Below are 27,904 nucleotides of genomic sequence, written 5' to 3' on the forward strand. Positions count from 1 at the left end.
AGCCACTATTGCTAGCAAGTGGTCTTGCCTGGCATCAGGTGACCCTCTAACACATATGGCCACATCTCTGCTTCATGAGGAGATTCAATGAAATATAGATGAAGAAAGTAATCATAGAAGCTTATGTTTAGAGTTGGATGAAACTTCAGAGACTATCTCATCCAAGTCCTTCATTTTACAGATGAGGAAACTGAGGCCTGGGGTAGCGAAGGTCACATACATAGTAAGTGAGTGGCAAAGTTAGAACTGAATCCAGGTCCTCTGACTCCAAATATTGTATTCGTTCTACTTCTTTATGCATATTCCCTCAGTATTTGTCTTTCACTCAAATCACTGTTCGTTCTAGGGTCTAAACTACATCCTTTCTGCTATAGTCTATTTTATTCCCTTTCACTGAAACAGAAAACAACTTGGAGAAATTGTAAGGCTGAAAAACAAGTGTGGTTACCCCACCTCTTCCATATCCCCCGGGCCCTGTCCCATCCCTTACAGCTATGACCTCTCAATGGTCTGAATGTCTAAGTCATTCAGGAGAAGAGTTTAGAGTTCTAGATTACCCTTGTCCAAACATCAGGCAGCAAAGTCTAAAGAGAGAAAATCAGCTTAGAGGCCCAGGAACCTAACTTTCCCTGGGTTAACCAAGGGGTAGACTAATTAAACCGAGCCAAGCAGGGAAATCAGAACCTTACAGCACCACCTAGTGGAGAACAAAGTTTGAAATTTGAACTGCAATCCCTTGGCCAAGAAAAGAACTGGGTCACTCCCGTTACTCACTTCCAGGCCTCTGGAGCCTACGCTAGAAGAAGGAATCTAATGCAAGAATGAAATAAACAGGATGAGGAAATAGAAATCCCAACTTAAGCAGCTCACTGTGGATGTTTCCCAACAATACCTCCCGCTAAACTTCTCATCTGTTCCATTCTGACAAATAAAAAACCCCTAATTATAGTTTCTATTTGTAGCTAAAGCCTTTCCCTGAATATTCCTCAGCATATATAGGATCAGCTCTCCGTGGGGATAGTTGGAGTAGTACAAAACTATAAAGATTTTTTTCTTTGGGTCATCACACTTTCCTTAATAATTACACCTAATTGTCATGGAGTGTAATGACACTTTACACGTCATTAAATGTATATCAGGTTAACTTTGCTGTTTTATTTGATAAAAGAGCAGCCTCTCATAGTACTGTAAACACTGCAATTAGAATACATGAGTTAGAAAGATTTAGTAAAATAAGGGGAAACATGGTAAAAAAAAAATTCTAATGGCAAAGTTGTAAATGATTGCCACTAGGAAGAAAAGATAACTAAAGAGTTCAGATTTTGAAAGATCATTTTCTTTTTTGAAATATTTATTTATTTATATTTTAGTTTACAACATTCAGCTCCATGAGCTTTTGAGTTTTTAATCGTAGAATAAAAAACACCATTTACTTTTGTATTATGTTTTGTTTTGTTTTATGGCTTCTCCCATTCATTTTAATTCTTCTATTCAACATGACTAAGGTGAAAATGTATTTAATAGGAACATGTGTGTAGAACCTATATAAGATGGCATGCCATCTTGGGGCATCCCTGTCCTCCTTTCCCCTTCCCAAGATGGACATGCAATCTAATATAGGCTCTACATATACATTCACATTAAACACATTTTCCACATTACTTATGTTGCAAAGAATTATAATCAATGGAATGAACCACAAGAAAGAAGAAACAAAACAAAATAAAACAAAAAAGAGAGAGAGAAAATAGTATGCTTGGATCTGCATTGAGATTGTAATTCTTTCTCTGGATGTGGATAGCATTTTCCATCATGAGCCTTTTGAAGTTATCTTAGAACCTTGCATTGCTGAGAAGAGCCAAGATTTATCAAAGTGGCTGTATCAATGTGGCTGCAATTGTGTACAATGTTCTCCTGGTTCTGTTCCCCTCACTCAGCATCAGTTCACATAAGTCTTTCCGGATTTTTCTGAAATCTACCTGTTCATCATTTCTTTTTTGCTTGTTTGTTTTAAAAAATTATTTTATTTTCAGTGTTCTACAATTACTTCCATGTATCTTAGATTTTTTTCCCTCCCTCCCCCTCCTTCCATCCTCCCCACTCCCTTTCCAAGATGGTGTGCCATCTTATATAGGTTCTACACATAAGTTCCAATTAAATACATTTTCACCTTAGTCATGTTGAATAGAAGAATTAAAATGAATGGGAGAAATCATAATGCAAAACAAAACAGTACAAAATGGTCTGCTTCATTCTATGATCCAATTCCATAGTTCTTTCTCTGGATGTGGAAGGCATATTGTGTCAAAAGTCCATTGGGAATTTTTTAGGTCCTTGCTTTGCTATAAAGGACTAAGTCTACCAGAAAAATTCCTTGCACACTGTGGTTGTTGCTGTGTACAAAGTTCTTCTGGTTCTGCTCCCTTCATTCAGCATCAGTTCACATTTTTTCTGAAGTCCACCTGCTCATCATTTCTTATAGTACAGCAGTATTCCATTACATTCATATTTCACAACTTGTTTAGCCATTCCGTAATTAATGTTCATCCCTTTGATTTCCAGTTTCTGGCCACCACAAAAAGATCTGCTATAAATATTATTGTACCTATAGATCCTTCTCCTTTTTGTATGATCTCTTTGGGCTATGGCCCTAGAAGTGGTATTGCTGGGTCAAAGAGTATATGCATATTTTTATAGCCCTTTGGGCATAGTTCCAAATTGCTCTCCAAAATGGTTAAATCAGTTCACAACTCCACCAACAATGCATTTGTGTTCCAATTTTCCCATATCTTCTCCAGCATTCCTATTTTGTCATGTTAACTAATTTGACAGGTGTGATATGATACCTCAGAGTTGTTTTGATTTGCATTTCTCTAATCAGTAGTGATTTAGAGCATTTTTTATATGACTATAGAAATCTTTAATTTCTTCCTCTGAAAACTGCCTCTTCATATCCTTTGACCATTTATCAGTTGGTGAATGAATGACTTGTATTCTTATAAATTTGACTCATTTCTCTATATAGTTTAGAAATGAGGCCTTTATCAGAGACAATGGTTGTAAAAATTCTTTCCCAGTTTTCTACTTCCCTGAAAGATCATTTGCAAGAAGATGCAAGCAAGACCATGGAATTGAGGAGGAATTCAAAAAAGTAGCTTAGATTGTAAGCATAATGGAAATGTCAGGAAGACTAAGATCCAATAGAAGAAGAGACTTTTTAGAAATGGTAAGAACAACAAAAATATGATCCTATTGGTACATTGGGGGCAAGAAGAAGAAGTATCTTAGGGATTAGAAATGGTTTCCTCTGAAGGTCACTTCCATACTATAGAGTGCATGAATGCCCATCTCCACTTTCACTTAAACTAACCCCTGATTTCAAAGATCCTTGCTAGATGCCCCACATGGGGATTGTGATATACTGAGAGTGAGTGTTCTTCCGAGTTCTCTTAACCCATAGGAGTTACTTATCTAATTGCTGTAGGAGAAAGGACATCAAACTGTGATGTCATCATTATGAGGCAACATGGACTTAAGGAGAGAGGCTTGCTTGTAAGGTGAAAGGGGAGATATTTCCTCTAGATGGCTGGGAGATTTGGAATAGTCAGGACCAGAATAGGCCAAAGGACTGAGTTTTAAATTTAGGTACAGAGGATGAAAGTTGGATCCCTGGGAAAGGCTGTCCATCTACTGAGAATTTAAGAAAACCATAGGAAGTACAGATTACAGCACAGGATGATGAAAAGAAACCAAACCGAAAGAGCTGCAAACCACTGTATCCTCTGTGATGGGAAGCTTGATATTATCATGCTGATCTTCAAAAAGGGCAGAAGGATGGACTCTTTAAACTATGGGCTGGCAAGCATAATGTCAATTCCTAGAAAAAAAATTTTTAGAATAAACCATTAAAGAGATGATTTGTTACTGCTGAAAGAATTGTGGGAATTTAGCGAAGCAAACTGAATCCATCCTGTGACTCAATTCTGGAACTGGCTCAGTTCCATTTCTATTTAGTTATAGGTCTAGTGCAATTTCTGTCTTAGGAGAAAATTTTATTCAATTATGGGAATTGTGAGAAAACTTTATTGCATTGTTTGAACCTAGCTCTGCATAGCTAGGAAACTGAAGCACTTCTACCTGTTGCTTATAGACCCTTAACTAATGACCTAGGTTATACTGCCTAGAAACCCAGACAGATCTGAAGATTGATGCAAAAAGTTTTCTCACAATTATATGTCTCAAGAAACCCATACATCTTATCTGAAAACTGGCCCCATACTGTCTGTTCCTGTTTCCTTGTTCCTTTGAATGTAGACTTTTTGGGAGGGGGGGGGCGGGGAGAAGAGGAAGGAAGGACACCTTTTTTTCTGATTTCAGGGAATTATACCTGTTTGTTTGCTCTCCATCTCCCAATTCAGAAAACCCCTAATCTTTTCTCCAGTTAGAAACTAGACTATCTAATTCTACACCCTATTTTGTATCCTGCTTATTGTTCTCTTTTACTGCATAAACATCTGTCTCGCCCTGTATTCAGAGTCCAGTACTAAACTGAGGACAGCTGGTCCCGATTTGTTATGCAATTGGCATGCATTGCTTAATAAATCAATCTTCTTGGAAGCTTGAACCTTTGTTTCCTCAAGTTATTTCATCTTTAACTACTAGTTTTTTGGCAAAGCTAGCCAGGTTGAGACAGGACTTGGACCCCCAGGATGGGTTTTCAGAAACTTCATGTACTGTTCCTAGAGGTCAGACTCTCCTCCTCAATCTCAAATTTTTCTGAGTTAAGGTAAGATTTACACCCCCATACTGCTGGGAACACTTTATCCTCCACCTGCTGGGAAAGGATGCTCCCTTTAAGGGAATGATGGGTTCTGGTAATAGTAAAATACTAAAGGATTCTCCCTTAGAAAAATTGGTTTGAGATCAGGAGAAGAGCACAGTTATATTAATACCCCTTTAAAAAAAAATTTATTGGCCTTGAAACAGGTGTAGCTTGAGATTCTTTAGAATCTTGCGAGCTTCAAAGCAAAGAGATAGGAATTCCATTTGAAATCTCTCCCTATCTTTGGCCTTAGGGAAAGAGAGGGTGAGGTTAGGTTATGAACATGAAAGGAATAGATTTGGCTCTTTGAGCAGTTTTTGAAGGAAAATAAATAAAAAGTTTATGGAAAGAGAAAGTGTTACCATGAACCTTTGAAAATGAGCTAATTGTTAACTCTGGGCTCTAAGTTTTAAAACACAGTTGCCTCACAGCTCTGGAAAACTAAGATTTTGATTTTGTGGTTGTAAATTCAGATTGGATTTGGTTGAGATTTGTCCTGGAACTAAATTATGATGTGGTGAAATGTATTCTATTAATTGTGGTATCAAGGGTAAAAAAAAATGCAGGGAAAATTGAGTTACACTCTCGTCTCAGAAACATATTAGCTGTACGATCTTAAGCACATTATCTTACCTCTGTTTACCTGAGTTTCCTGATCTGTAAAGAGGGAAATAATAATTTCCAGAGTTGTTGTGAGGATCAAATGATATAGCAATTTTGAAGTGCTAGACAGTATCTGGCATATGGTAACCACTATATCATTAATTGTTAACTATTGTTATTGCTTCTTTGATTGTATAATGTCATGACTCTATATGAGGTTTTAGATGTGATTGGTATAAAAAGCCAAAGTTGATAAGAATGATTTTTTTTATGTAAGATAATTTGGAAATGCATTAGGCTAAAGTGATGTCATCTGACTAGTAATAAGTTTGATTTCATGCTTTAAATATATGATATTGTGTATGTCGTTGTATTTCTAAATTCTCTTCTGTTGTGAAATTTAGGAAATCATATCAGAAATGCTGTTAAAACAACTTTTTAAATCTGGATGCTATTAGATTATAAATTGAGCTATTAAAAGAATGTGATGAAATATATATTTAAAAACTGTTTAACGTTTAATGGGGTATATGTTTTAAAACGGTTAACAATGAGAATACAGCAATAATGATTTATTGTTTGGGTAAAAAGCTGCACAGACCCTTTAAGATGTGCTAATCTAGCAGGTACCTTGAGACTTTTTATTCAGGCAGGGTCATAAGACCTCATTATTCCTACTGACCCCGTTACAAAATGTAAAGTACTGAAGTCTGAGAACACAGAACCAAGAAAATAGGATTTTTTTTTTTTACCATTCCTTGTCTAAAGGGGGGGAAATTTACAAGTTTACTATAATAAAAAGTAAGTTTTCCCTTGAAAAATTTCGGCTATTACTTATAAAAAAATTATGAAAATGTATAGGGTGGTTTGGGGCAGGTAGGGGGTACAGTGGATAGAGGACTGGGTCTGGAGTCAGAAAGACTCATCTTCCTGAGTTCAAATGTGTCCTCAGATAGTAGTGGTGTAACCCTACTCAAGTCACTAAATCCTATTTGCCTCAGTTTCCTCATCTGTAAAATGAGTAGGAAATGGAAATGGCAAATCATTCCAGTATCTTTGCCAAGAAAAATCCAAATGGGGCAACAATGAGTCGGACATGACTGAAGTGATGGAACAATAATAACGGGTGGTTTAAAGAGGTAACTTCAATACATTGATATGAGCCAACTAACAGATTGGAATATCTCGTGTAACTATAGTAGAATGTAAGTATGAAAAATCTTACAATTTTAATCTGTATTTGTGATCAAATTATATTATAGGGATGTTATCCTCCTACAGGGGTAATTAGACAAAGTAATAAGACAAAGATAAAATGGTTTTCTAATTAAATGGAATAGGAAATTTTGAGAAAGCAATGTGATGAGACTGTTTTCTCTAAGAATTATATACATACGTATATGATTGACTTCCAAATGTATATTTAGTATGGAAATTCAGGCTTTGATTATGCTTTAGTAATAAATTCTCAAAATTGGATTAAGGATTTTACATATAAAATTGCATTATTTTCCCATTTTAAAGTATCTGTCTGATCATTTTAAAAGACAGAATGATTCATTTTACAAGTTAGAATCTCATGAATTTTTCCCTAAGATTCTTATATCAGGTACAGTGTTTAGGCAAAGACAAAAACAAGTCATATATAAAAACAGGAATTCTCTAAAGTCTCAAATGAATTATGTATTTCTAATTTCATGCTCTTCTTATATCTTTATTATTGATAGGATTAACTCCATAAGGTTTGAACTGGTTTTCAACACATGGTTGGTTGCTGTCCTTTGTGCTCAAAGAGGACCAGAATGACTATTTTGGGGTCAAGGTACAATGTGTCCAACTTTAGCCAATCAGACTAATCCAAACTTGGAAGACTCTACCATGGATCAGGCTTTAGCAGAATCATCTACGAATCTCTCTACAACTGTTTTGGAACTGGAGAAATAGAGTCCTTGTCCTGAGAATGAGGCCTATTCCAGAATGTTCAAGGGAAGCTATTTCCTGGACCAGATAACAACATGGAATATCTGGGACCCAAGATGAAATGATTAAATGGACATTGGGAGTGGGCCCAGCAGTGGCTTCCTCAAGGTTAGATATGCAATGTGAACATTTTAAAGCATTGTACAAAAATCATTTGTTATTATCATTACATCTTTGATGATGCAGCAGCCTGTAATGAATGTAATGAACCAGCCATAAAGCCCTAGGTCCAAGCCCCACCTCTGACACCTACTGGCTACACTATCCTGGACAAAACACTTAAATTCTCTAATTTAAAGGCTAATACTACTCACTCTTATTCATGCTCCCATCCGTATCCAATCAGCCCTGTTGTTTCTACCTTTAGAATATCTCTTGTACATGCCCCCTTTTCTCCCTGGTGAAGGTTGCCATTCCCTTACACCTGGTCTATTCAAATAGCATTCATCTCTTTACCTCCAGTCTCTCTCTACTCCTACCCTAAACTGATCTTTCTAAAGCCCTTTTGACCATGTCACCCTAACTATCCAGTCTACTCCAGTGGCTCGAATATAGTCATCTGTTTGACTTTTAAAACTCTACATAACCTGGCCCCTTCCTGCCTTGTTTCCCAAGGTTTGGTGATATTGATTGACTTAACACTCTTTACATTCCATCTCCTGACTAGGTCAGTTCCAGGCATGAAGGCAACAGCTGGTGGACTCTCTCCTTCATCATGTATACCCCCAGGCTTCCCAGAATTTCTGTAAGTCTCAGCTAAAGTCTCACTTTATTTGATAAGCCTTTCCTGGTCCTCCCTGATCTTAGTGCCTTCACTCTGAGATTCTCTCCAGTTTACCTCTACGTAGTCTGTTTGTACGTAGTTGTTTGCACATTGTCTCCTCCACAATAGCACGAGTTCCCTGAAAGCAAAGACTGTTTTTTTTGTTGTTCATCCTGCCTTTCTTTGCATCCACAGAGCTTAGCCCATTGCCAAGCACATACTAGAAGCTTAATAAATGCTTTTTGACTAAGTTGCAGAAAAGGTCAATTTGCATTGATGAGGGAAGTTTCTTTGCAAATTCCCTATAGCAATTAAATCACAAGTGTGTTTCTCCTTCCCCCCACAAAGAAAAATCTTTGTGGACTTCATGGAAAAATGTGAGATGGTTTCAGCATTGGTTAAATGACTGGATCCAAAGAGTTTTGAATAAAGAATCCATGTCAGCTTTGTAGAAGGGCTCCATCTTCAGCCCTTTTCAATTGAACACTTTTATTAAGGACTTGAATGAAGGTATAGATGGCATAGTTATCAAATCTGTTAATGACAAAAAGCTGAAGAAGCTAGTTAATATGTTGTATGACAGAATCATGAAGCAATAAGTATTTATTAAGCATTTACTATGTACCAGGCCCTGTGCTAAGTGCTGTGGATACACATACAAATAAAAAGATATTCCCTACCCTCAGGGAGCTTATATTCTAATGAGAGTCCATACATAAAAGGAAAATTAAGAGCATGGAAAGAGAAGAAAGAAGGTATCCTAGGGGGCGGAGTGATGAAGTCTGGAGAGCATCAGAAGCATAGGTGATTGGTGAACGACTCAGAAATTACTCACCTACATGGGTGGAAGAATGAGAGAATGACAGATTTCAAGCCAAAAGGACCTTAGAGTATCTGATCTCTGCCCCCAAGAAAGCACCCTTCTGATCCAATGCTTTTGTAACCAGATACTTTCCTGTGTGAAGATAAAAGTGTTCTGCATTTACCTAGATCATTCCTATATCCCTGCTGAGTATCCTATCTAAGATGTTGTTAAATGGTCTCATTTCATTCCAATCCAAAACCTCCAAGAACAGACTACCCCTCCTAGTCAGCTTTGTGTCATCTACAAATTGGACTAGCATGTATCCTATACCTTCATCTAGGATCTTAGGCTATAGATTGAGAGCTCCAAGGTTCCTTTGAAATCATCTATTCCAATCCCCTCATCTGATAGACGAGATTGTGGGGCCCAAGAGAAGTTAAGCTGATTTGCCCAAGGTAAATTGCCAGTAAGTGGCAAAGCTAGCATTCAAACCCAGGTCCTCTTAACTCCAAATCTGTCCCTCCTTCTTTTGTATAATGCTGCCCCTAAGTCACAAACACAGGGCAAATTCTTAGGACACAACCCTGGTAATCTCCCTCCAACATGACCTTGAACCAGTGATGACTCTTCCTTATGTCCTGTTATTCAACCAGTTCCAATTCCATCTAACAGGTACTATCTATCATCTAGACTGAATCTCATCATTCTGCTCAAAATGAAGTATATTTTGTATACAACATTTCCATGATCTAATTTCCAGTCTAGTAACTTTGCCAAAAAGAGAAATTAGTTTAATTTAAGAAGGCCTCTTCTTTGCTGAAGCTATGTTGGTTTTTAGTAATCACTGTTTCCCTTTTTAAATGATCCAGAAGCTAGTTCTTTCAAGAAATCATCTAGAATTTTGTGAGGTGGTAATAAAAACGTTCTGGTACTGGCTAAGAACTAGAATGGTGAGTCAATGGAATAGATTAAGTACACAATACACTGTAGTAAATGAACATGGTAAGCTAGAGTTTGATAAACCTAAAGATTAAAGCTTTTAGGGCAAGAATTCACTATCTGACAAAAATTGCTGGGAAAACTGGAAAGCAATTTGGCAGAAACTAGGACTAGACTAACATCTTACACTACATACCAAGATAAAGTCAAAATGGATACAGGTGATATATCAGAAGCAAATTAGGGGAGCATGGAAAAATTTACTCATCATATCTATGGATAAGGGAAGAGTTTATGAGCAAAAAATAGAGATAGATTACAGGAAGTAAAATAGATAATTTTGATTACATGAAATAAAAAAGCTTTTGCATACACAAAACCAGTGCTGCCAATATTAGAAGCAAAATAGGAAATTGGAGGGAAATTTTTTAGCAAGTTTCTCTGATAAAGGCCTCATTTCTCAAATATATTGGGAGTTGAATCAAATTTATAAAAATAAGAGCCATTCTCCAATTGATAAATGGTTGAAAAATATGAGTAGGCAGTTTATAGAAGAAGAAATCAAAGTTATCTATAGTCATATGAAAAAATGCTCTAAATCATTTGATTAGAAAAATGCAAATTAAAACAACTCTGAGGTACCATCTCAAAAAAAAGTGGCTAACATGACAGAAAAGAAAATGGAAAATGCTCGTGGGGATGTGGAAAAATAGGTATACTGATGCATTATTGGTTGGTAGAGTTGTGAACTGGTCCAACCATTCTGGAGAACAATTTGGAACTATGCCCAAAGGACTATAAAACTGTGCCACCCCTTTGACCCAGCAATACCACTACCACTATTCTAAAGAGATCAGAGAAAAAGGGAAAGAATCTATTTATACAAAAAATTTTTTGTGGTGACTAAGAATTGGAAATTGAGGAGATGCCTATCAATTGGGAATGGCTAAACAAGTCATAGTATGTGATGGAATATTACTGTGCTGTAAGTAATGACAAGCAGGTCAGTTTTAGAAAAACCTAGGAAGACTTATATGAAATGATACAAACTGAAGCAAGTAGAACCAGGAGAACATCATACAGAGTAACAATATTGTAACAACAATCAACTGTAAAGGTTAGCTTCTCTAATCAATACAATGATCCAATACAATTTCAAAGGACTCAGGATAAAAAATGCTATTCACCTCCAGGAAGAGAAATGATGAACTCTGAGTATAGATCAAAGCACACTTTTTTCACTTATTTTTGCTTTTTGGCAACATGGCTAATATGCATAACTTCACATGTATAATTAATATCATATTGCTTGCCTTTTCAATGGGTGGAGGAGGAGCTAGAGGGAGAGAATTTAGAACTCAAAATTTTTAAAAATGAATGTTAAGATAGAATTTTACTAGGAACAGAAGTCAAGCTTGATGGATTACAGTTTGTAGAATCCACCCTCTTCTTTTTTTTGAAAGTCAGGATATTTGCTCTTCTTCAGTACTGCAGCACCTCTCCTGTTCTTCCTAATATGTCAGTGATCAATAGTGGCTCAGCAATCACATCTTCCCCTTCTTTCAGTGTCCTTGGATAGAGTTCATCTAGGCCTGGAGGGCAGAGAGATGCTGTCTCATTTATCTTGAGTCTCCATTCCCTGCTTAATCAATTTTGTCCTGTCCTTTCCAATCTCAAAATCATTTTCCTTGGAAGAGAAATAAGAAGCAGAATAAAAGTTGAGTACATCAGCCTTCTCATCATCAACTATTACCACTATCCAATTCCCTCTGTATAGAAGTCCTTTATATTCTTTAACCATTATTTTGCCTCCAACAGTAATTTTTAAAAAGCCCTTGTTTTTTAGTATTCATCAAGCTAACTTGTCCATGTCTTCAATTCTTAAAACTCTTCTTGAAGAACTACGCTATTTTTACTGATCCTTCCACCTTTTCTGTTTAAAAAAATTTTTTTTCTATTGACATATCATTTTCACATTAACTAGATTTTCCCCTGTATCCCTCTTCTGCCCCTTCTGGGTCATCCCTTATTACAAAGAATTTTTAATGGAAAAAAAAAAGAGGAAAGAAAAGAAAATCAGCAAAATCAGCCAACCATCTGATCTGACAGCATATGTAACATTCCAAACCAGTAATCCCCACCCCCTATCCCCCATGTCTACAAAGGAGAGAAGATACATTTTCATAGCTCTTCTTAGCAGCCATTTGTCTTATTGTTTATACTGTTTTTCTGGTCCTACTTCCTTCACTCTGTACCAGGTCACGAGCCTTCCTACACTTCTCTGAATTCCTTATATTGGTCTTTTCTCATGACACAGTAACATACCAGTACGTTCATGGAAAATTCATTTAGCCATTCCTCATTCCATAGCTCCTTCATTGTCTCTAGTTCTTCGCTACCACAAAAATACTGTAATTAATATTAATTTAATAATCAATTTTAATATTAACATAGGAGCTTTCAGTTTTTGATCTCCCTTGGGGTGTATGTGTAGCAGTGAGATCCATGGGTCAAAAAAATGACTGTCACTTTTATCATAGCATAATTCTTAATTGCTTTCCTTCTGGAAATAATAATTAGAACTATGCACAGCTCTACCCTGTGTACTAGCATGTATTCAATCCATGGCCCCTTTAACATTGACTAGTTCTATCTTCTGTCATCTTTGCCATTTGGTGCATGTGATATAAAATCTCAGAGATGTTTGGATTCACTCTTATTAGTGATTTAGAACAATCTTTGATATAGTTGTTAACAATCTGAAATTCTTGAGGAACTGTTCATTGATGCCCCCTGACCACTTCTATGTTGGGGCCACACATTTTTTAAAAAATCTCAATAGATTGAGTTCCCTCATTGGTCCTTTTAGCCAATTCCCATTTTTCTCCTAATAAGAATTATTACCCTTTGTGTCTTCAGAATTTTATTCTCAAAAGTTTTTCTTCATTTGGGGGCCAATTTCTCCTGCAAAATACTAAGACCACTGGATCTTATCCATCCCTTAGCTGATCTCTTGACTATCTGGGGCTCCCCTGCTCAGTAAGCTCCTAATGGATACCTCTAGGATGGAATACAAACCTCCTCTGCTGGGCAATTAAAGGACTTCACATTTGTGGCTCCAGCCTCCCTTCCATACATTCTTCAGTCCAGCCAAACTGTTCTTCTTGCTGTTCTCCATATAGTATTCTGTCTCTTATCTCTGGGCACTTTGCATAGCCTTGTAAACCCTTCTCACTTGAGCTCAGGTCAAGATCCAGGATGTGAAGACTTTCCTGATCCCACCCAGCTGCTAGTGCCTTTCCTCCAAAAATTACCCTGTATTCATTTTAAAAATAACATATACTTAGGTAACAGAAGTGACTGGAGAACCCCTTGAAATAATGAACTGGGGCACTGTCCACGAAGCCAGCATGCAAACCCTAGTTCCATAAGGATTTAAGTGTCCTCTGGCACAGGGCTGAAGAATTGGCAATTTGGGAGGATGAAGCAATCCGTTACTGGTTCTCAAGACTGGGAGCTGTCAAAGAGGATTGGACACTGAGCCAGGAAGAATCACCCACTCAATATAATAAGGAAGAGGAGAAACATCTTCTGGTATCTTTCCACTTAACAACAGGGGACACTTACAGAGGGGATTCATGATTCATATAGTATTAGGGCTAGACGACTTCTATAATCCTTTCTAAATCTAAAATTACATTGATATAAAATTAAGTTTGATTCTTATATGCTCAGTCTTCACAGACCAATGCTGATGGAAAATTGGTTATCTGCCAAGAAAACAAGTAGAGGGGAGAGATGGGCTCTATCAAGCCTGAGTGTGGGAAACAAGGCATCCCTAATAACCTTCTGGTTATCGCAAAAGAAAAGAGTCACAGTCAGACGTCTCTACTTGGGATTTATTATCTTATTCTTTAAAAAAAGGAAAAAGAAATGGGGTAGAATGGAAAAACCCCAAAACACTAAACAGGAACCAAGAACCCAAGAGTTTGTAGTCACCCATCCCCACCCTAAATTCAGCCCTTCCTGAGACCCTGACCCTTCCTACCCACCCACCCAAATAAAAAAGAAAAACCCCAAGCCAGGAAGAATGATACCTGGGACAGTCACTGAGATTCCGGACACAGGGAAAGGGAAGGGTAGAGTCCGAAAAGTAAGGGCTCAAAGTGAGGATTAATGGAGAGGTGAGGCTCTGGAAGGAAAGCCTGGGTCAGAGATAGCGGGACAAGAATAGTAGGGCAGAGAGCAGGGTGCTTCCCTCCTGGCTGTTGTTGCTGCTGCTGCTGCCACAGTCCCCAGGCCCCTCTGAGGGAATGTCATGATTTGTCCTACAGTCCACATTCCCATTCCATGAGGAGCCTCACAAACCTAACTCCAAGTCCTCCAACTCTTCTTCTAAGGTCCCCCTCCTTGCCAGTTTTTCTAATTGCTCTCTGCTGGGATGACTGATCTCCCCGTTCTGGATCCGCTGCTGCAGTTCCACTATCTGGCGAAGTTTCTTCTTCAGATTCTTTATCTTCTTGGCTTTCTCAGTGGTGGAAAGTGTGTCAGGTTTGTCAGGGTTTGTTGGAGGGGTAGCTCGGGGAGCAGGGGGTACACTTGGCAGCTGTGCTGGTTCCTTCAATGACACTTTATCCAGAGTCCGGCTCAAGGTCTCTACTGCCCCCTTCCCCTGTTGCTGCCGCCTCTTCTCCTTGCGTTTCAGGTTGCGTTTGGCACTCTTAGAAAGGCCTGGTTCCCCACTGTCTAGCCGGGGTGGGGTTGGCACTCCAGCCTCAAGGCTCAGCCCAGGAGGTAGTTCTGGTTTACTCTTGAAGAACTTTACATACTTGTTTTCATACCTGAGAGGAAAAAAAGCTGTCAACATGTCTGAGCTATAAAACTCTAACCAAGTCTCTGGTGGTAATTATAACCAAGCATTACAGGAACTCTTACTCTAACAGGTTAAGATCAGTAAGAGCCTTCTGCCTCCTCACACTATTCTTGCTCTCACACCCTTTCCAAGGTCTAGGCTACATCTCTTGGGAACCCAAAAGAAAAATCCCTAAACATATACACACCAATCTGCCTCTCCTGGGATAAATTACCACCACCACCACCCTCTATCCCCCTAGACCAACCACATACACAGGAACTTCCTCCTGAGGCACGTAACCTTCTTTCACTTTCCGCTGCTTCCTCCAGGTCCCGTCTGGTCGTTGAGTTGAAGCAATATATTTACCTAGAACAGGATAAATCAGGTTATGAAGACAATCTTTCCTGTTTCCAAAAAGTTCCAGAAAAAGAATTAAATCCTGGAATTTATTTATTTTAACTGTGTTAATTTTCTTTTAGGTAACCTCTACTCTATTCAACTTACCTACTTTTCTGTTTTTTTAACCAGTACCAAACACATGCTGGTTATCTATCAGTTACTACTGGGAAAGAGACTCCTAGTTTGATAAGAACTGCTTGGAAAACTACAAAGTTGTTTAGAGGAAGACAGGTTCAAGCTACGCATGTACCTTGCACCATGTGCCACGATAATGATCAAAAGGATGAGCAATTTAAATGCAAAATGTCATATCATAAAAAAATGGATAGAAGTGATAGGAATGACAAAAGACAATTTTTTTATGTAAAATTTTAAAGCTTTGGAATAAACAAAATGCAAACAGAATAAAAAGAAGTTGTAGGGTAGAGAAAAAAATCTTTGCATCAAATATCTCTGATAAAATTTTAATATCCCAAAATATACAGGGAATTAACACAAATATATATGACTAAGCCATTCCCCAACAGATCAAAGGGGTGTAAGAAGACAGACACACTAAGATACTGTTGGCTGAGCTAGGAATTGGTCAAACTGCCCGGAAAAAGTTTAGAATTACACAAAAAAAAAGTTACTAAACTCTTCATACTCTAATACTAAATTGTTTGTGACCTAGAGATTCCATTACTGGGCATATACCTTAATGAGGTCAATGAATTTGACAAAGAAACGCCCTATCTATAACAAAATAGTCATAGCCACACTTTTTGTAGTAGCAACAACCTAGAAACAAAATGGAGAACAAATTAACAAGCTGTGATAAACAGATGGAATAAAATATTATTATGCAATAAAAATAATAAATATGAAAAATCCAGAGAACCATGGAAAAGAGTTGTATTGATTTAAGCAAAACAAGGGAAGAACCTATAGAACACACACAATGATTACAATTATCTAAATGAAAACGATTCTAAGAGTCATCAGAAATCAAGAGTGAATGCAATGACTGGTGTTGGTTCAAGATGACTGTGAGCTGGGAATGTCTTTTATCTTTCTCTCCATCCTCAGGATTTATTTAGTACAATGTCTGACACTTAAGAAATAAGATGCTTATAGACTGACAGGCTCAGGGTCTCAAACACAGTTTATTCTCCTCTCCATAGAGAAAGAGAGTAAACTCTGGATGCAGAATATTGCATGCTTAGGGGTCAGCTGCTAAATTAGCTGATTTTGCCTAACCATTTCTTTGTTACCAGAATGGGAAACAGGTTTATTGGATAATAACTACATTTTTTAAATAAGAGAAATAAAACTTTTTTAAGAGGAAAAAATGAAATTCTATCAATTTCTCTCATTCGTCTAAAAAATATTTGCACATTATTTCTCATGTCTCACATCACTCTACATGTATTTGGGTGGGCAAACACTGTGAACAAAGTAAAACATACCGAACTTTTTTTTTAAAAGCTTATAATTTACTTGAATGAGACAAGACATATATTAAGTCACTCCAAAATATACCCTCTTTATCTAAGCACTACTGTGTCTTATACATGTGTTATTCAGGGCAAATGAGTGACATGATATGTATGTATAATGTATATGTATCCTTGAGGAATTTGTGGCATTCAATCTAGTAGGAGGTATAAGGCACAAACACAAATAGCTATAACATAAAATAGACAGCGATAAGTATTCAAGAGATGTATAAAAATGCTGGGAGAGTTCAGAGGAGGGAGAAAATCACTCCCTAATGGACCGGTCAGGGAAGGAAGTCTTCAGGGAAAAACTATCATGTAAGCTAGGATTTGAAGAAATTCTGAAAGGTAGAGATGAAGGAGTATCCAGTCAAAGGAAACAGCATGAGCAAAGGCACAGAGGTAGGAAAGCATGATGTGTCCTCAGAGGTTGAGAAGTCCTATTTGGCTGGTTTAGCTACATGACAGGGTATGTATAAGTTAGGAAAGGTCCTAGGGCCAGCTCATGGAGGATCTTCAGAGGCAGTGGCAAATCACTGGTTTTGAATAGAAGAGTAACATAATAAGAGCTGTGGTTTATTAATGATAGCTAACATTTATGGAAGGCCAAATGGCCTGCAAAACACTTTACATGTTATCTCATTCGAGCCCCACAATAACCCTATGAGTTAAGTGCTACTGTCACCCCATTTCATAGATACGGAAACCAAGGCAACTCACCTAACCTAAGATTAAACAGCTAGTAAGGATATGAGGCAAGAGTTGAGCTCGTCGCCTTGACTCCAAATTCAACACTTTTATCACTATCCATTCTGCCACCTAAAGTGTTGCATACCAGTGGTCTCTAAACCTTGACTGGATACTCCATCAATAAAAATGTTTGAACATGTACCCCCAACAGGTTTACTTACTTATAAATTATATACCTACTCTTGTACTAATAATTGTAAAAATTATAAAATTTGCATAAAACACAGTAATTTAAAAAGGATAAAATAAAGCTAAAATAATAGTTGCTCCTAGTAACTAAGGAGTTTATTGAGTAGGGCAGAGATATGGTGGGAGGTGCCATTTAGGAGCTGTGTAGAAGACAGGCTGGAGAAGGGAGGGATGAGGCAGAAACACAAATTCAGAACTTATTTCAATAGTCCAAGATGTCATGAAAGCCCCTAAACTAGGATAGTGGTTGAGTGATTGCAGAGAAGGGAAGAGATACCAGAGGGATTGTGGAAAAAGAAACAATAAGATGTAGCAAATGACTGGCTATGTGGGGAGATGATACCAAGGTTTGGAACCTAAGTGACTGGAAAGATGGTAGTACCCTTAATAGGAAGAGGAAAGTTGTGAAGAGGGGTGGAAAGATCATGTAATGTAATCTGAGATTTGTTGCCTACTCTTCCTTTGCCCCTCAGCCTGACTCACCCAAACGATAAGAGGGTAGGTGGGACTCTTACCAGTCACTGCCCTAAAGCCTGGAGTCCACCATCTGAGGGGCACCTTCCATAGCCACTAGGTGATTTAGGGTGAAGGGGACAAGTAGCCTGGGATGAGAGGCAAAATTTTTCAATGGCAACAGGTCAGCTATTATTATGAGTGGTTGGGTCCAGATTAAGTCTATCACTGCCCTGAAGGGTCAATTCCTGGAGGTAAAGGCGGGGAAGAGTATATTGGGAGCTTGCTGAGGGAAAAAGGTAGGTATGACAGCGTTGAAGAGAAGCCTCAGCACAAGTGATTGCTAGGAAGTTAAGATTACACCCAACTCCCCACTCCTGGTTTGGCTAATCACACACTCCTAGGGGTCAGGCCACAGTAATCATCACTTTTGTAGCTACATGTATACAGGGCAGATTGGACGGAATAAAGACTAAAGTTATAGAGAACAATTAGGAGGCTATCCCAACAGTGCAGCTGAGAATAAATGAGAACTTGGCACAAGGGCAGCAATGAGAATGGAAAGGAAGTGAATGTGATGGATTCTGGGAGAGGTAGAATGGAGATTTTGAAACTGATTAAATATGGAGGAGGGGAGTAAAAGAGAGGGAGGAGTCAAGGATGATAGGGAGATTTTGCACTTGGGTAATTGGAAAATAGTAGACAGGACAGAATATAGATCTTCGAGTATCTGAAGGACCATCATGTGCGTTTAGATATATTCTGCTTGACTTCCCAAAGGAGAGATTAGGAGAAATGGGTGAAAACTGCAAAGAAGTGGAGAGGGAATGTATTAGTTTATGGGAGAAAAAAAGATTTAACAATTAGAACTCTCCAAAAGTAAAAGAGCTGTCTCAAGAGACAGTGGATTAATGTTGGAAGCAGAGAAGGGATAAAAAATATTTCCCTCCTCTCAGGAGAGAAAGGGGGCACCATGGGTATAGAATGTTACCAGTGAAGTCAGATACAGTTGCTATATTGGTCAGTTTTTAACTGCTTTCCTTGTTATAGAAGAGTAGGTTTAGCATGGGGTAAGGTAGACATGTATAGGAAAATGACAGTGTTGTAAAAAATAAAAGGAATCAACAAACTTTTAATAAATACATACAGAAGGAGTGGGATCTCCCTCAGGGGAGATCTTCAAATAGAGGTTAGACAGGATTATTTGTGGGGATGGTACAGAGGACATTCATGTTTAAAATATAGACTGGACCTCTGAGAAAGCCTTCCCCTTCCCGCTCAGAGATTCTGAGGACTACTGGGAAGATGATTACCTCAGATTTGGATATGTCAAATTTGTGATGTCTGCAGACATTTAGGTAAATATGTTCAACTATTCTGGAGCTTGAGAGTGAGTTCAGGGATAGATATGTAGATTTACAAAGAGGTGGTATCAGAAACCGCAAGGACAAATGAGACGACCTAAACCTTTGGACAACATTAAAGTCAACCCAACAAGCATCCACTGAGCACCTGTTGTAGGCCAGGCACTGTGCTAGGCACAGAGAATATACAAACATGAAGGCAGTCCCTGCCTTCAAGCAACTTAGGCTGCCATCTTGGGGTCACAGGATCCTAGAACTACAGCTGCAAGAGACCTTAGAGGATATCTAGTTAAACTCCCTCATTTTTCGAGACGATAAAAATGAGGCACAAAGGTTAGGTAATGACACTGGGCAAGGGGAATAAATTGGGCAGGATTTGAATCCAAGTCCTTTGACTCAATGTTCTTTCCAAAGTCTCAGACTGCTTCTCATTCCCCTGGGGGAGGGGGTGTGTATGGAACAACAAGTTAACAGATAAATAAATATAAAATAAATTCAAAGTCATTAGGGGGAAGCATCAACAACTGAGGGAATCAGGAACTGAAGCCTTGTAGTGAATTAGAGGCTCCACCTGAGAAACAACAGGAAGAGGAACCACTGAAGTAACAGAAGGAATGGCTAGGAAGAGGATTACAGAATTTGAGAGCAGGAGGGACATCTGTGGCTGCCTGGTCAGATACACATCTAGTCCTATGTACAAAAGGAAGCCAAACAATATGTGCAACAAGTGGTTGGCCAGATCCTGTGAAGCAGGAGAGTACAGTGGTGTGCAAACAAAAGAAAGAACAAGGCAATAAGAAGGAATGTTTCTAGGTAAAGAAACGGGAGAGGGGGCTACAGGTGCAGAATGTGATATACAATGTCAGCTGATGAAGATGCTTGTCAGTAAATCTTTCTTAGGGTATTTTTCTTTGTTGGGGCTGCTATGTGGTGCAGTGGATAGAGCACCAGTGCAGGAGTCAGGAGGACCTGAGTTCAAATCTCACCTCAGACACTTGACACTCACTAGCTGTGTGACTTTGGACAAGTCGCTTGACCCAATTGCCTCATCCTCTGGAGGAGAAGGGAGGCTGGTGACCTGCACAGCCCTCCCTCACTCAAAGCAAAGTCAAGTGCAAGTCACGTCATCATTTCTCTGACGGCATGGCTTTCTTCCACAACGAAGGAGGAACACACACACCCATTTTTCTTTGTTACGAGGGTTCACAGTGGGAGATAGCACACCAGAAAATGTGACAGAAAAGAAAAGGTATCAATCGGAAAAAAAAAAAGACGCACAAGGAGAAGAGATGGGCAATAGTCTCTGATGCTAAAGACGTCAAGGAAGATGAAGACTGAGAAAAGGTTGTTGGTTTAGTAATAAGGTTATTGATGACTTTTAGAGAGCAGTTTCAATAGCGTTTTTGTGAGAGTTTAAGAATTAATCAGATGGTGAGAGAGTAGAACCATCAAATACAGATTATTTATTCTGAGAATTTTGATGGTGAAAGGAGAGGACAGTAACTTGAAGGGGCATAAAGGACAAAGGAAGGGTTTTTAAGAATTGGGTGATATTTATAGGTAGGTGGGCAGGTAGTGGTCTAGTGACTAAGTAGTCAGGCAAAGATGCATGAGACAGTGGAGAGAGGGAGAAAGAGAGAAGGGAGGTAGGAGGAGGAAGAGAGAGAGAGAGAGAGAGAGAGAGAGAGAGAGGGAGGATGCTTGATACAGCAATTTCTTAGAGGAGACGTAAGAGACATATGGTATCAAAATAATCATCAATAAGCTTTAACCTTGGCAAGGAAGGGAAACATCTCTTCCTCTGAACCAGGAGGAGACGAGGGGACACCCTAAAGAATTTTAAAGTGTGGTAATAGGGAGCTAAGGTTATGGGTCTTTTTTGGGTAGATGCAACCCAAGTCATCTGCCAGGAGGATGGAACTGGGGATACGGTTTTGTCAGCTTAAGAGAGGAACGTTTTGGAAAAGCTGTTGTAGAGAATGAAATAGGGAAACAATAAGAGGAGAATAAAAGGCCTGCTGAGCAGCAAGACAAGAAACACATTTGGCACATCTTAAGAATACATTTTGGATGCTTCACATGAGCACACTTAATATACAATTCATTTGTATGTAGTCGATACTATGTGTGTTTTAAGCATCTGTTACAAACAAAGAATTATGCTAGACTCTGAGGATACAATATATACACAGATACTCAAGTAGTATAAAATAAGGGGGATCATATAGTCTATGTAGGAATATACAGCTAACTATAATAAAAGGTAGGTTGTGATGTGGGCAAAGAAGAGATCCAGACACAGTGCTTTAAGAGGAGAACAGAAATAACACTTCTCACTGTGGGGGGTGGGGCGGGGTGAAAAGGTAGGATTCAAGAAGGCTTCTTAAAGGAGGTGGCACCTGAGCTCAGTCTTGAAGAAAGGATTCTGAGAAGCAGAAATGAGGAAGCAGTGCATTCCAGGAATGGTGGAGGGTTTGTGTCAATGCATGGAGACAGAAAACAGCAGATCAAAATCAGCAAACTGCTCATAATCCAGCTTCACAGGGTATAAAGAGGAATAAGGTAAAGTAAGGTTGAAAAGGTAGATTGGAGCAGATAGTGAAGGGCATTGAATGGAAGGCAGAAGGAGGAATTTGTATTTAATCTCAAAGGCAACAGGGATAAGTAGAGAGGAGGCAAAAATCAAACTTGTGGCTTAAGAAATTCATTCTGACAACTGCCTGAAAGATGGGTTGGTAAGAAGAGAGACCAGAAGGATGGAGAGAAACCAGTCAGATTATTACAAAGGACTTCATGTGAGAAAGGTGATGAAGCACTGAACTAGAGCAGCAGCAGGGATGAAAATGAGATAGAGAGTAGTTGGTAGAGAGTGAGAACCAACAGAAATGGGCAACTGTCCAGATGCTGGGGACAGAAAAGAGGCAAGATTTCAAGAAAATTCAAGGGTTCTAAGGTTAAGAATCCAAGGTGGTGGCATCTTCAGAAATTAGAAAGTCTGGAGGAAGGACAAATTTGGTGGGAGAAGACGTTGAGTTCAGTTTTAAGAGAACCTGGGATGTTCTTAGGGAGTAAGTGAAGAATGAATCAGTAAAGAAAAGAGTAATGGGAGAGAGGTAGAGAACCAAAACAGAGCAGTGTCAAAGAATCTAAAGGACTTAAGAGCACCTAGCAGGATGGATAATCAAGTGTTGAATGCAGCAGAAAGGTTAAGAAGGATGAGAACTGAGAAAGACCATTGATTGTGACAATTAAAAAAATCACTGGTCAGTTTTAATGGAATGGTGGGGTCAGAGGCTAGACTGAAAGGGGCTAAGGAGTGAATGGATGGTTAAGTGGAGGAATCCAATTATGTAATGATACTTTGATAGTTGGAAGGAATGGCAGAATGAAAGGCAAATTCTTTAAAGCAAACCTGGGAATAATTTAAGTATCAGGAAATAGTCATATAGGGAGAGGTTAAAGATGACCATGAAAGAAAAAGTCATTAATATGGAAGCTCCCAAAGGAGACAAGAAGGAATGGGATCGGGCACAAATGAAAGGGTTAGCCTTAGCAGAGAGAACTGTCTCCTCATCATGTCATGAGATTATAGCAAAGGAGAAAAAGGTAGGGTTCTAAGGACAGGGAATAAGAAAACTTAGGAATGATAACTTTCATAGTCTCAGTAATAGGAGTAATGGAGGTTACATGTTGAGAAAGAGGTGAGTCTGGAGTTGGAGGTTTTAAAAGACAGAGAAAGTTTGGAATAGCTACTTTAGGGAGATGACAACAATGAGCTCAGTTAAGGTTACATAACATGACTTGATAGTGTATCCAGTATGAATGATTTTATGAGTTATGCAATGTCTGCTCCACATGGGTACACATATACACCACATGTACTCTATACATATTTTCTGTATATTTCTTTTGATAAACAGGCTAGAAGTTTCCTCCCTCTGGTCCTTGGGCAGAATGGGTTACCAGTACCAGTAACATCTAAGGATGAGACCTCACTTTTCTCCATCTCTGTCTTCTCCCAGGACCTCATCCCAGCCCAAGGCTGCTGCCTAGCCCCCAGCAAGCCTTCATACAATTCTTTTCTACAGTTTAGTGAGACAGACAGCCGGGGAAGGGTGACGTTAGTAGTCTGATTACCAGGCTGAGTGCAGAGACACTTGTGTTCTGGTCTTAGCACAGTGCCTGGCACACAGTGGGAACTTAGGAAGTGCTTATTGACTTGACTTGACCGATCCCTTCCCTGCCCAGGCTGACAGTTTCCCGGGGAAGGCAGAGATGTGAAAGCAGCCCACGTTGGCGATTAGGTCTCCAAAGAGAAAGCTCATGGTCGGGAAATGAGAGCAAAGGCCACAAGTTGGAGGTCCTTCCCAATCCTTCACACCTAAGGTGGGTGAAGCTAAAGGGGGGAGGCAGGAATTGGAAGGGACATGGACAGAGCTCCGATGGCTGGCGGACCAAAGGGGGTCCGGCGGTCAAGTGGAGACTTCCGGGGCTCAAGGGAGGCCCGGGGACTAGCCCTGGCCAGCAGAGACCCTAGCCTAGAGTTTAGGTGACCGGAAGCAGAGGGACCCCGGCGCCACAGGACCGGAAGGGGGCGCAGGTGCAGCCCCAAAGGAGCGAATGAATGGGGTAGGCGGTCCGGGGGGGCGGGAACAGGGGAGGGGCCCCGGGATGGGCGGGGCGCAGGTCCCTTCCAAGTCCGCCCTCCACCTCTACCCCCACCCTCAGAGGCCCGGGGAGAAGAGACTCTGCACCGCCCGCACTCACCGCCGGTCTCGTCAGTTACATAGGGAGTCGCCATCTTGGAAACGAGAACCACTTCCGGCGTGAGTGACACCCTCCCCCCAGGACCCGCCCCCTTCTCCACCGGAAGTGGAGTCTAGGCCTGGTCGCGAGCTGCCATTTTCATCTTAAAGAGACAGAGCGCCCTTGGACTTCATGCCCGGGGCTAAGTGAGGGCCGAGGAAACGGAGGGGGTTATTAAGAGGGGACGGTACCTTTCAGCTCGTCCTCGGGAACTGGCTGGCGGCTGGACGACATCCCTGGCCGGGTGGCGCCGCAGAGACGAAATGGAGAAAGGGAGACGCTGCAGGCCCAGGCCGCCGGCGTGCGCGCCCCGCAGAGAATCGGCGCTCGATCTGCGTCTGTGGAATGAATGAAACGGGAGGCCTGAGGCCGTTTCTCTTGCGGAGGAGGGGGCCGGGCCGCCGAGAGCCTCGCGGCTGGCCTCCGGCTCCGGGATCCCCGCGCCGGGCGCCTGCACGAGACTCCCCGGCTCGACTGAGGCCGGAGGTCTCGGTTTAAATCCTGACCCCTCTTCTCTTTTCCCCGGTGACCTTGGACTAGTCTCACCGGAGGGGCTGGGCTCGCTGACCTCCTCTACGCTCCCTTCCGGCCTAAGCCTCTCCTCCCCGCCCCCATCCCTCCCCTCCCCGCCTCAGTTTCTTCCTCTGCTAAAGACTCCCACCTCTCGGTCTACGGCTCTACCCCCAGGGCGCGAGAAGAAAGCGATCGGGGGAAGAAGGGAGGGGCGTGATCGGAGGGGTTGGGCTTGACCCTGCAGCCCTTCCAGCACTCCCCATTTCTGGCCTTCTCCCCTCCCCTTTTACTAACTGCAAATCTTCCCGCCCTCGACCTCGTTCCCCTAGCTAAATTCCGTTTCAACTTGCCCCCGCTGAGGCTGGGGAGGCCCTGGGCTGCCGCTTTCTCTCACCAGGTTTTCGCTTTTCTCCTTTCCTTTTCCCCCGCCCCAGCCCACCCCCCACTGCCTGCAGATTGCTGACATTTCTGTAGCCCTTTACCACGGAAATTGTTTCTGCCCCGTCCTTCTGCTTTGACTAAGGCTAGTGCCCGAGTCCTCCCTGCGCGGGGGAGAGGGAGACGGAAGGCAGTCAGGATAGAACTAAATCGCTTGGGAGTCCTTTTTTTCAAACTGAGTAATAGTAAAATATGCCACCTATGAACATTCCGCGGCTCAAAAATCCGGCTATGGAAGGTCCCCACCTAACAAATCTGCAGCGCTCTTCTTCCACCCAGCTGCGGCTGCCCAGCTAAGATGACTGCCGAGTAAGCGGGAATACTGTTTTGCATTTGATTTGCAGCTATTAACATGTGTACGTTCCTTCCCCCAATCCTCTCCCTCCTAATGTTTTCACTCTGTCCTCCCCTTCCACACACCCACATCCGTAGTAGCCTTTGTGCTTGAAGCTGCGGGGGAACCTGGAAAAACTGGTAGAACTCAGTGACTCTTTGGCATGGTCTCCTCAGGCTAGGATCACCCTTTCAGTTCAGTTTCTTTGCAAAAGGGAAACTGGAGACCTACAGCAGCTCCCCTCGGGGCCTGCATAACCTGGTGCCAAGGGCCCCTCCTCTTGTACCTCTTTCCACCCCCAGACATCCTGCCCTAACTTTGGGGCTGGCAGGAAGTGAAACTCACTTGTCTTAGCCCGTTGGGCGACTTGCCGACCCTAGCCTAGGCTGGGGTGTGGCTCTCGCCCCCACCAGAGGAGGAAGGGAGAAGTGGGGGTGGGGGTAGAAATGAAGCTGTTGTTTTTTCCTCCCTTTGTTCGCTGTGGTTTCTTTTTCTCGCTCCATTTTGTGATGTGGCCGATAAGAGGAAATGTGCACCTGGGACGTGGTGCAGTGAGCCTACTGATTATACCCATTTCTCACACATTGCCCTTGGGCCGTGGAGGCTAGGTGGGATGAGGGAGAAAGACTGAAGAAGGGGGGCATGCGCTAAGGTAATTCATTGAGGGTGTCAGAAAGCGTTAAATTCCACTGAGGGAATGAGAGCCACTCACCCTACTTCGCCACACTGAAATCCCCTGTAATTTCCATTCTGAGGCTCCTAGAAAGGGAGCTGTCCGAATGGGATATGCGTAGAGTGAGGTCAGGAATGACGTGTTTCTATGCTGCTTAAAGCTTTCAAAACACTGTCACTTCCACAACCCTGTAAAATAAGTAGAGCACATAGTGTTATTGGCATTTTACAGAGGGATTCTTGAGGCTTTTAGAGAAAGGAAGGGAAGGGAGAAGAATATAAATTTATGTAGATCCTACTATGTGTCAACTGCTTTATAAATATTACCTCATGAGGCAGGTACTGTTAATATCCCCAAATTACAGTTGAGGAAACTGAGGCAAGTGATATGCCCAGGGTCACATAGCTAATAATAATAGTAATAACTAACATTTATAAACTGTTTACTATGTGCCAGGCACTATGCCAAGCCCTTTACAAATATCTCATTTGATCCTCACAAAAACCTGGAGGTAGGCACTATAATTGTCATCCTCATTTGAGGCTGAACTTGGACACAGGTATTCCTGACTCCAGGCCCAGCACTCTCTCTACTGCTCCACCTAGAGCTTAAATGCTTTGCCCATGGTCAAATAGCTAGTCTCAAACCCCAGCCTTCTGACTCAAAATCTGCTTTTCCCACAATACAACACCAGCAACCTCATGAATATTCTTTGCTGGGAAATCTATAATGACATAGGGAAGAGGAGAAAGTTCAACTCATTCCTGAGATGGGGAATTTTTTGACCTGTGATTTCATTGCTGCAGGAAACAACCAGTATAGGAAGCTTCTCTAGCCATGCAGATCTGGGAGTTGGTCTCTAAATTTATACAGTTGCCTCACACACTGAAAGTGGAAGTGATGTGCCCACTATCGTGGAAGAGTTTGAAATCTCAGAGACAGAACTTGAATCCAGGTCTTCCTGACTGCTCAAGCTGGGTTTTTTATCCACTTTGCTACTATGCTTCCTCTTACATTATTATAAATTGCACATGTATAATGTTTTATATGTAGGAAACTAAAAAAGCAGAGGGGTGAAGTTTTTCTCAGCTCTCACAGCTGTGGGACCACACGTAAGTTATTTCACCTTTGAATCTCTGTTTTTCATCTTTAAGCTAGAATAATGTTCCATTCCTCACTAGGGCATTGTAAGGAGAGTGTTTTTCAAAACTTTAAATTTGCTATGGAAATATGAATTTTTTTATTCTCTCTAAAGATGGGAGGGAACAGACAGAGACTGCATGGTCTTGCCTCTCAGACACCTGCCCCAGATCTCTAGCTAAGATAACCAGCAGCAGCTTCTTGCTACCAGAAACTTATTTTGCACCTTCGTTTCTGGGAGAACATAAGGGAGGATCCCCCAAGGGTGTCCATACTGGGGCTAAACCAGAACTTCTTGGATATCTCTTTTTCCAGTCCCATTAAAAAAATGACCCATTTGAAGAGGTTAGTCTATATAATTCTCTCACCCCAGACTTTAAGGCAGGTATGAGAGAATGGATTCCAGGAAACAGTAGTTGGTTACTCTGCCCCACTTTAATAAAAGAAGGGAATCCTGGTTGTTGGAGATGGATGGGTCTGGAAAGAATACTTAGGTCTGTAAATCAAGTCCAAAGGCTTTTACCTCTCTTTTCCAGTCTTCTAGCCCCACTATCAACTGGGGTCTCAAAGGGTTTTCTCTGGTGGAACACAAAACCAATC

The 27,904-nt window shown here is 40.8% G+C and overlaps 1 protein-coding gene across 7 annotated transcripts; it reads right to left on the reverse strand.

Moving 5' to 3' along the window:
• Positions 1–10,152: 10,152 nt before the first annotated feature.
• PYM1 (PYM homolog 1, exon junction complex associated factor) lies at positions 10,153–26,219 on the reverse strand. Of its 7 annotated transcripts, none has more exons than XR_011977215.1 (5): positions 24,868–24,956; positions 24,398–24,544; positions 15,040–15,133; positions 14,010–14,753; positions 10,153–11,599 (listed from the first exon to the last, which is right to left on the reverse strand). XR_011977215.1 is itself a non-coding variant. In XM_072654990.1 (4 exons), exons 2-4 carry the CDS (start codon positions 24,438–24,440, stop codon positions 14,273–14,275), a joined length of 618 nt encoding a protein of 205 aa, XP_072511091.1. In that variant the 5' UTR covers positions 24,441–24,544; positions 26,204–26,219; the 3' UTR covers positions 13,798–14,272. The 7 variants fall into 7 exon arrangements, 5 of the variants coding, with proteins under 5 accessions (XP_072511091.1, XP_072511090.1, XP_072511088.1 ...); XR_011977214.1 differs by lacking the exon at positions 24,868–24,956 and adding an exon at positions 25,357–25,480 and having other exon boundaries at positions 10,924–11,599; XM_072654990.1 differs by lacking the exons at positions 10,153–11,599; positions 24,868–24,956 and adding an exon at positions 26,204–26,219 and having other exon boundaries at positions 13,798–14,753.
• Between the last annotated feature and the right edge of the window lie 1,685 nt (positions 26,220–27,904).

Source organism: Notamacropus eugenii, chromosome 3 (assembly GCF_028372415.1).
Source record: "Notamacropus eugenii isolate mMacEug1 chromosome 3, mMacEug1.pri_v2, whole genome shotgun sequence".
NCBI lineage: Eukaryota > Metazoa > Chordata > Mammalia > Diprotodontia > Macropodidae > Notamacropus > Notamacropus eugenii.

Bases quoted from the DNA above. Each gene is read 5' to 3' on its own strand.
- PYM1 (XM_072654987.1), bottom strand. The intron at 15,134-24,397 runs GTACCGTCCCCT...ATCCTGTTCTAG, and splicing joins TCCCGAGGACGAGCTGAAAG to GTAAATATATTGCTTCAACT. The intron at 14,754-15,039 runs GTATGTGGTTGG...TTTTCCTCTCAG, and splicing joins CCTCAGGAGGAAGTTCCTGT to GTATGAAAACAAGTATGTAA.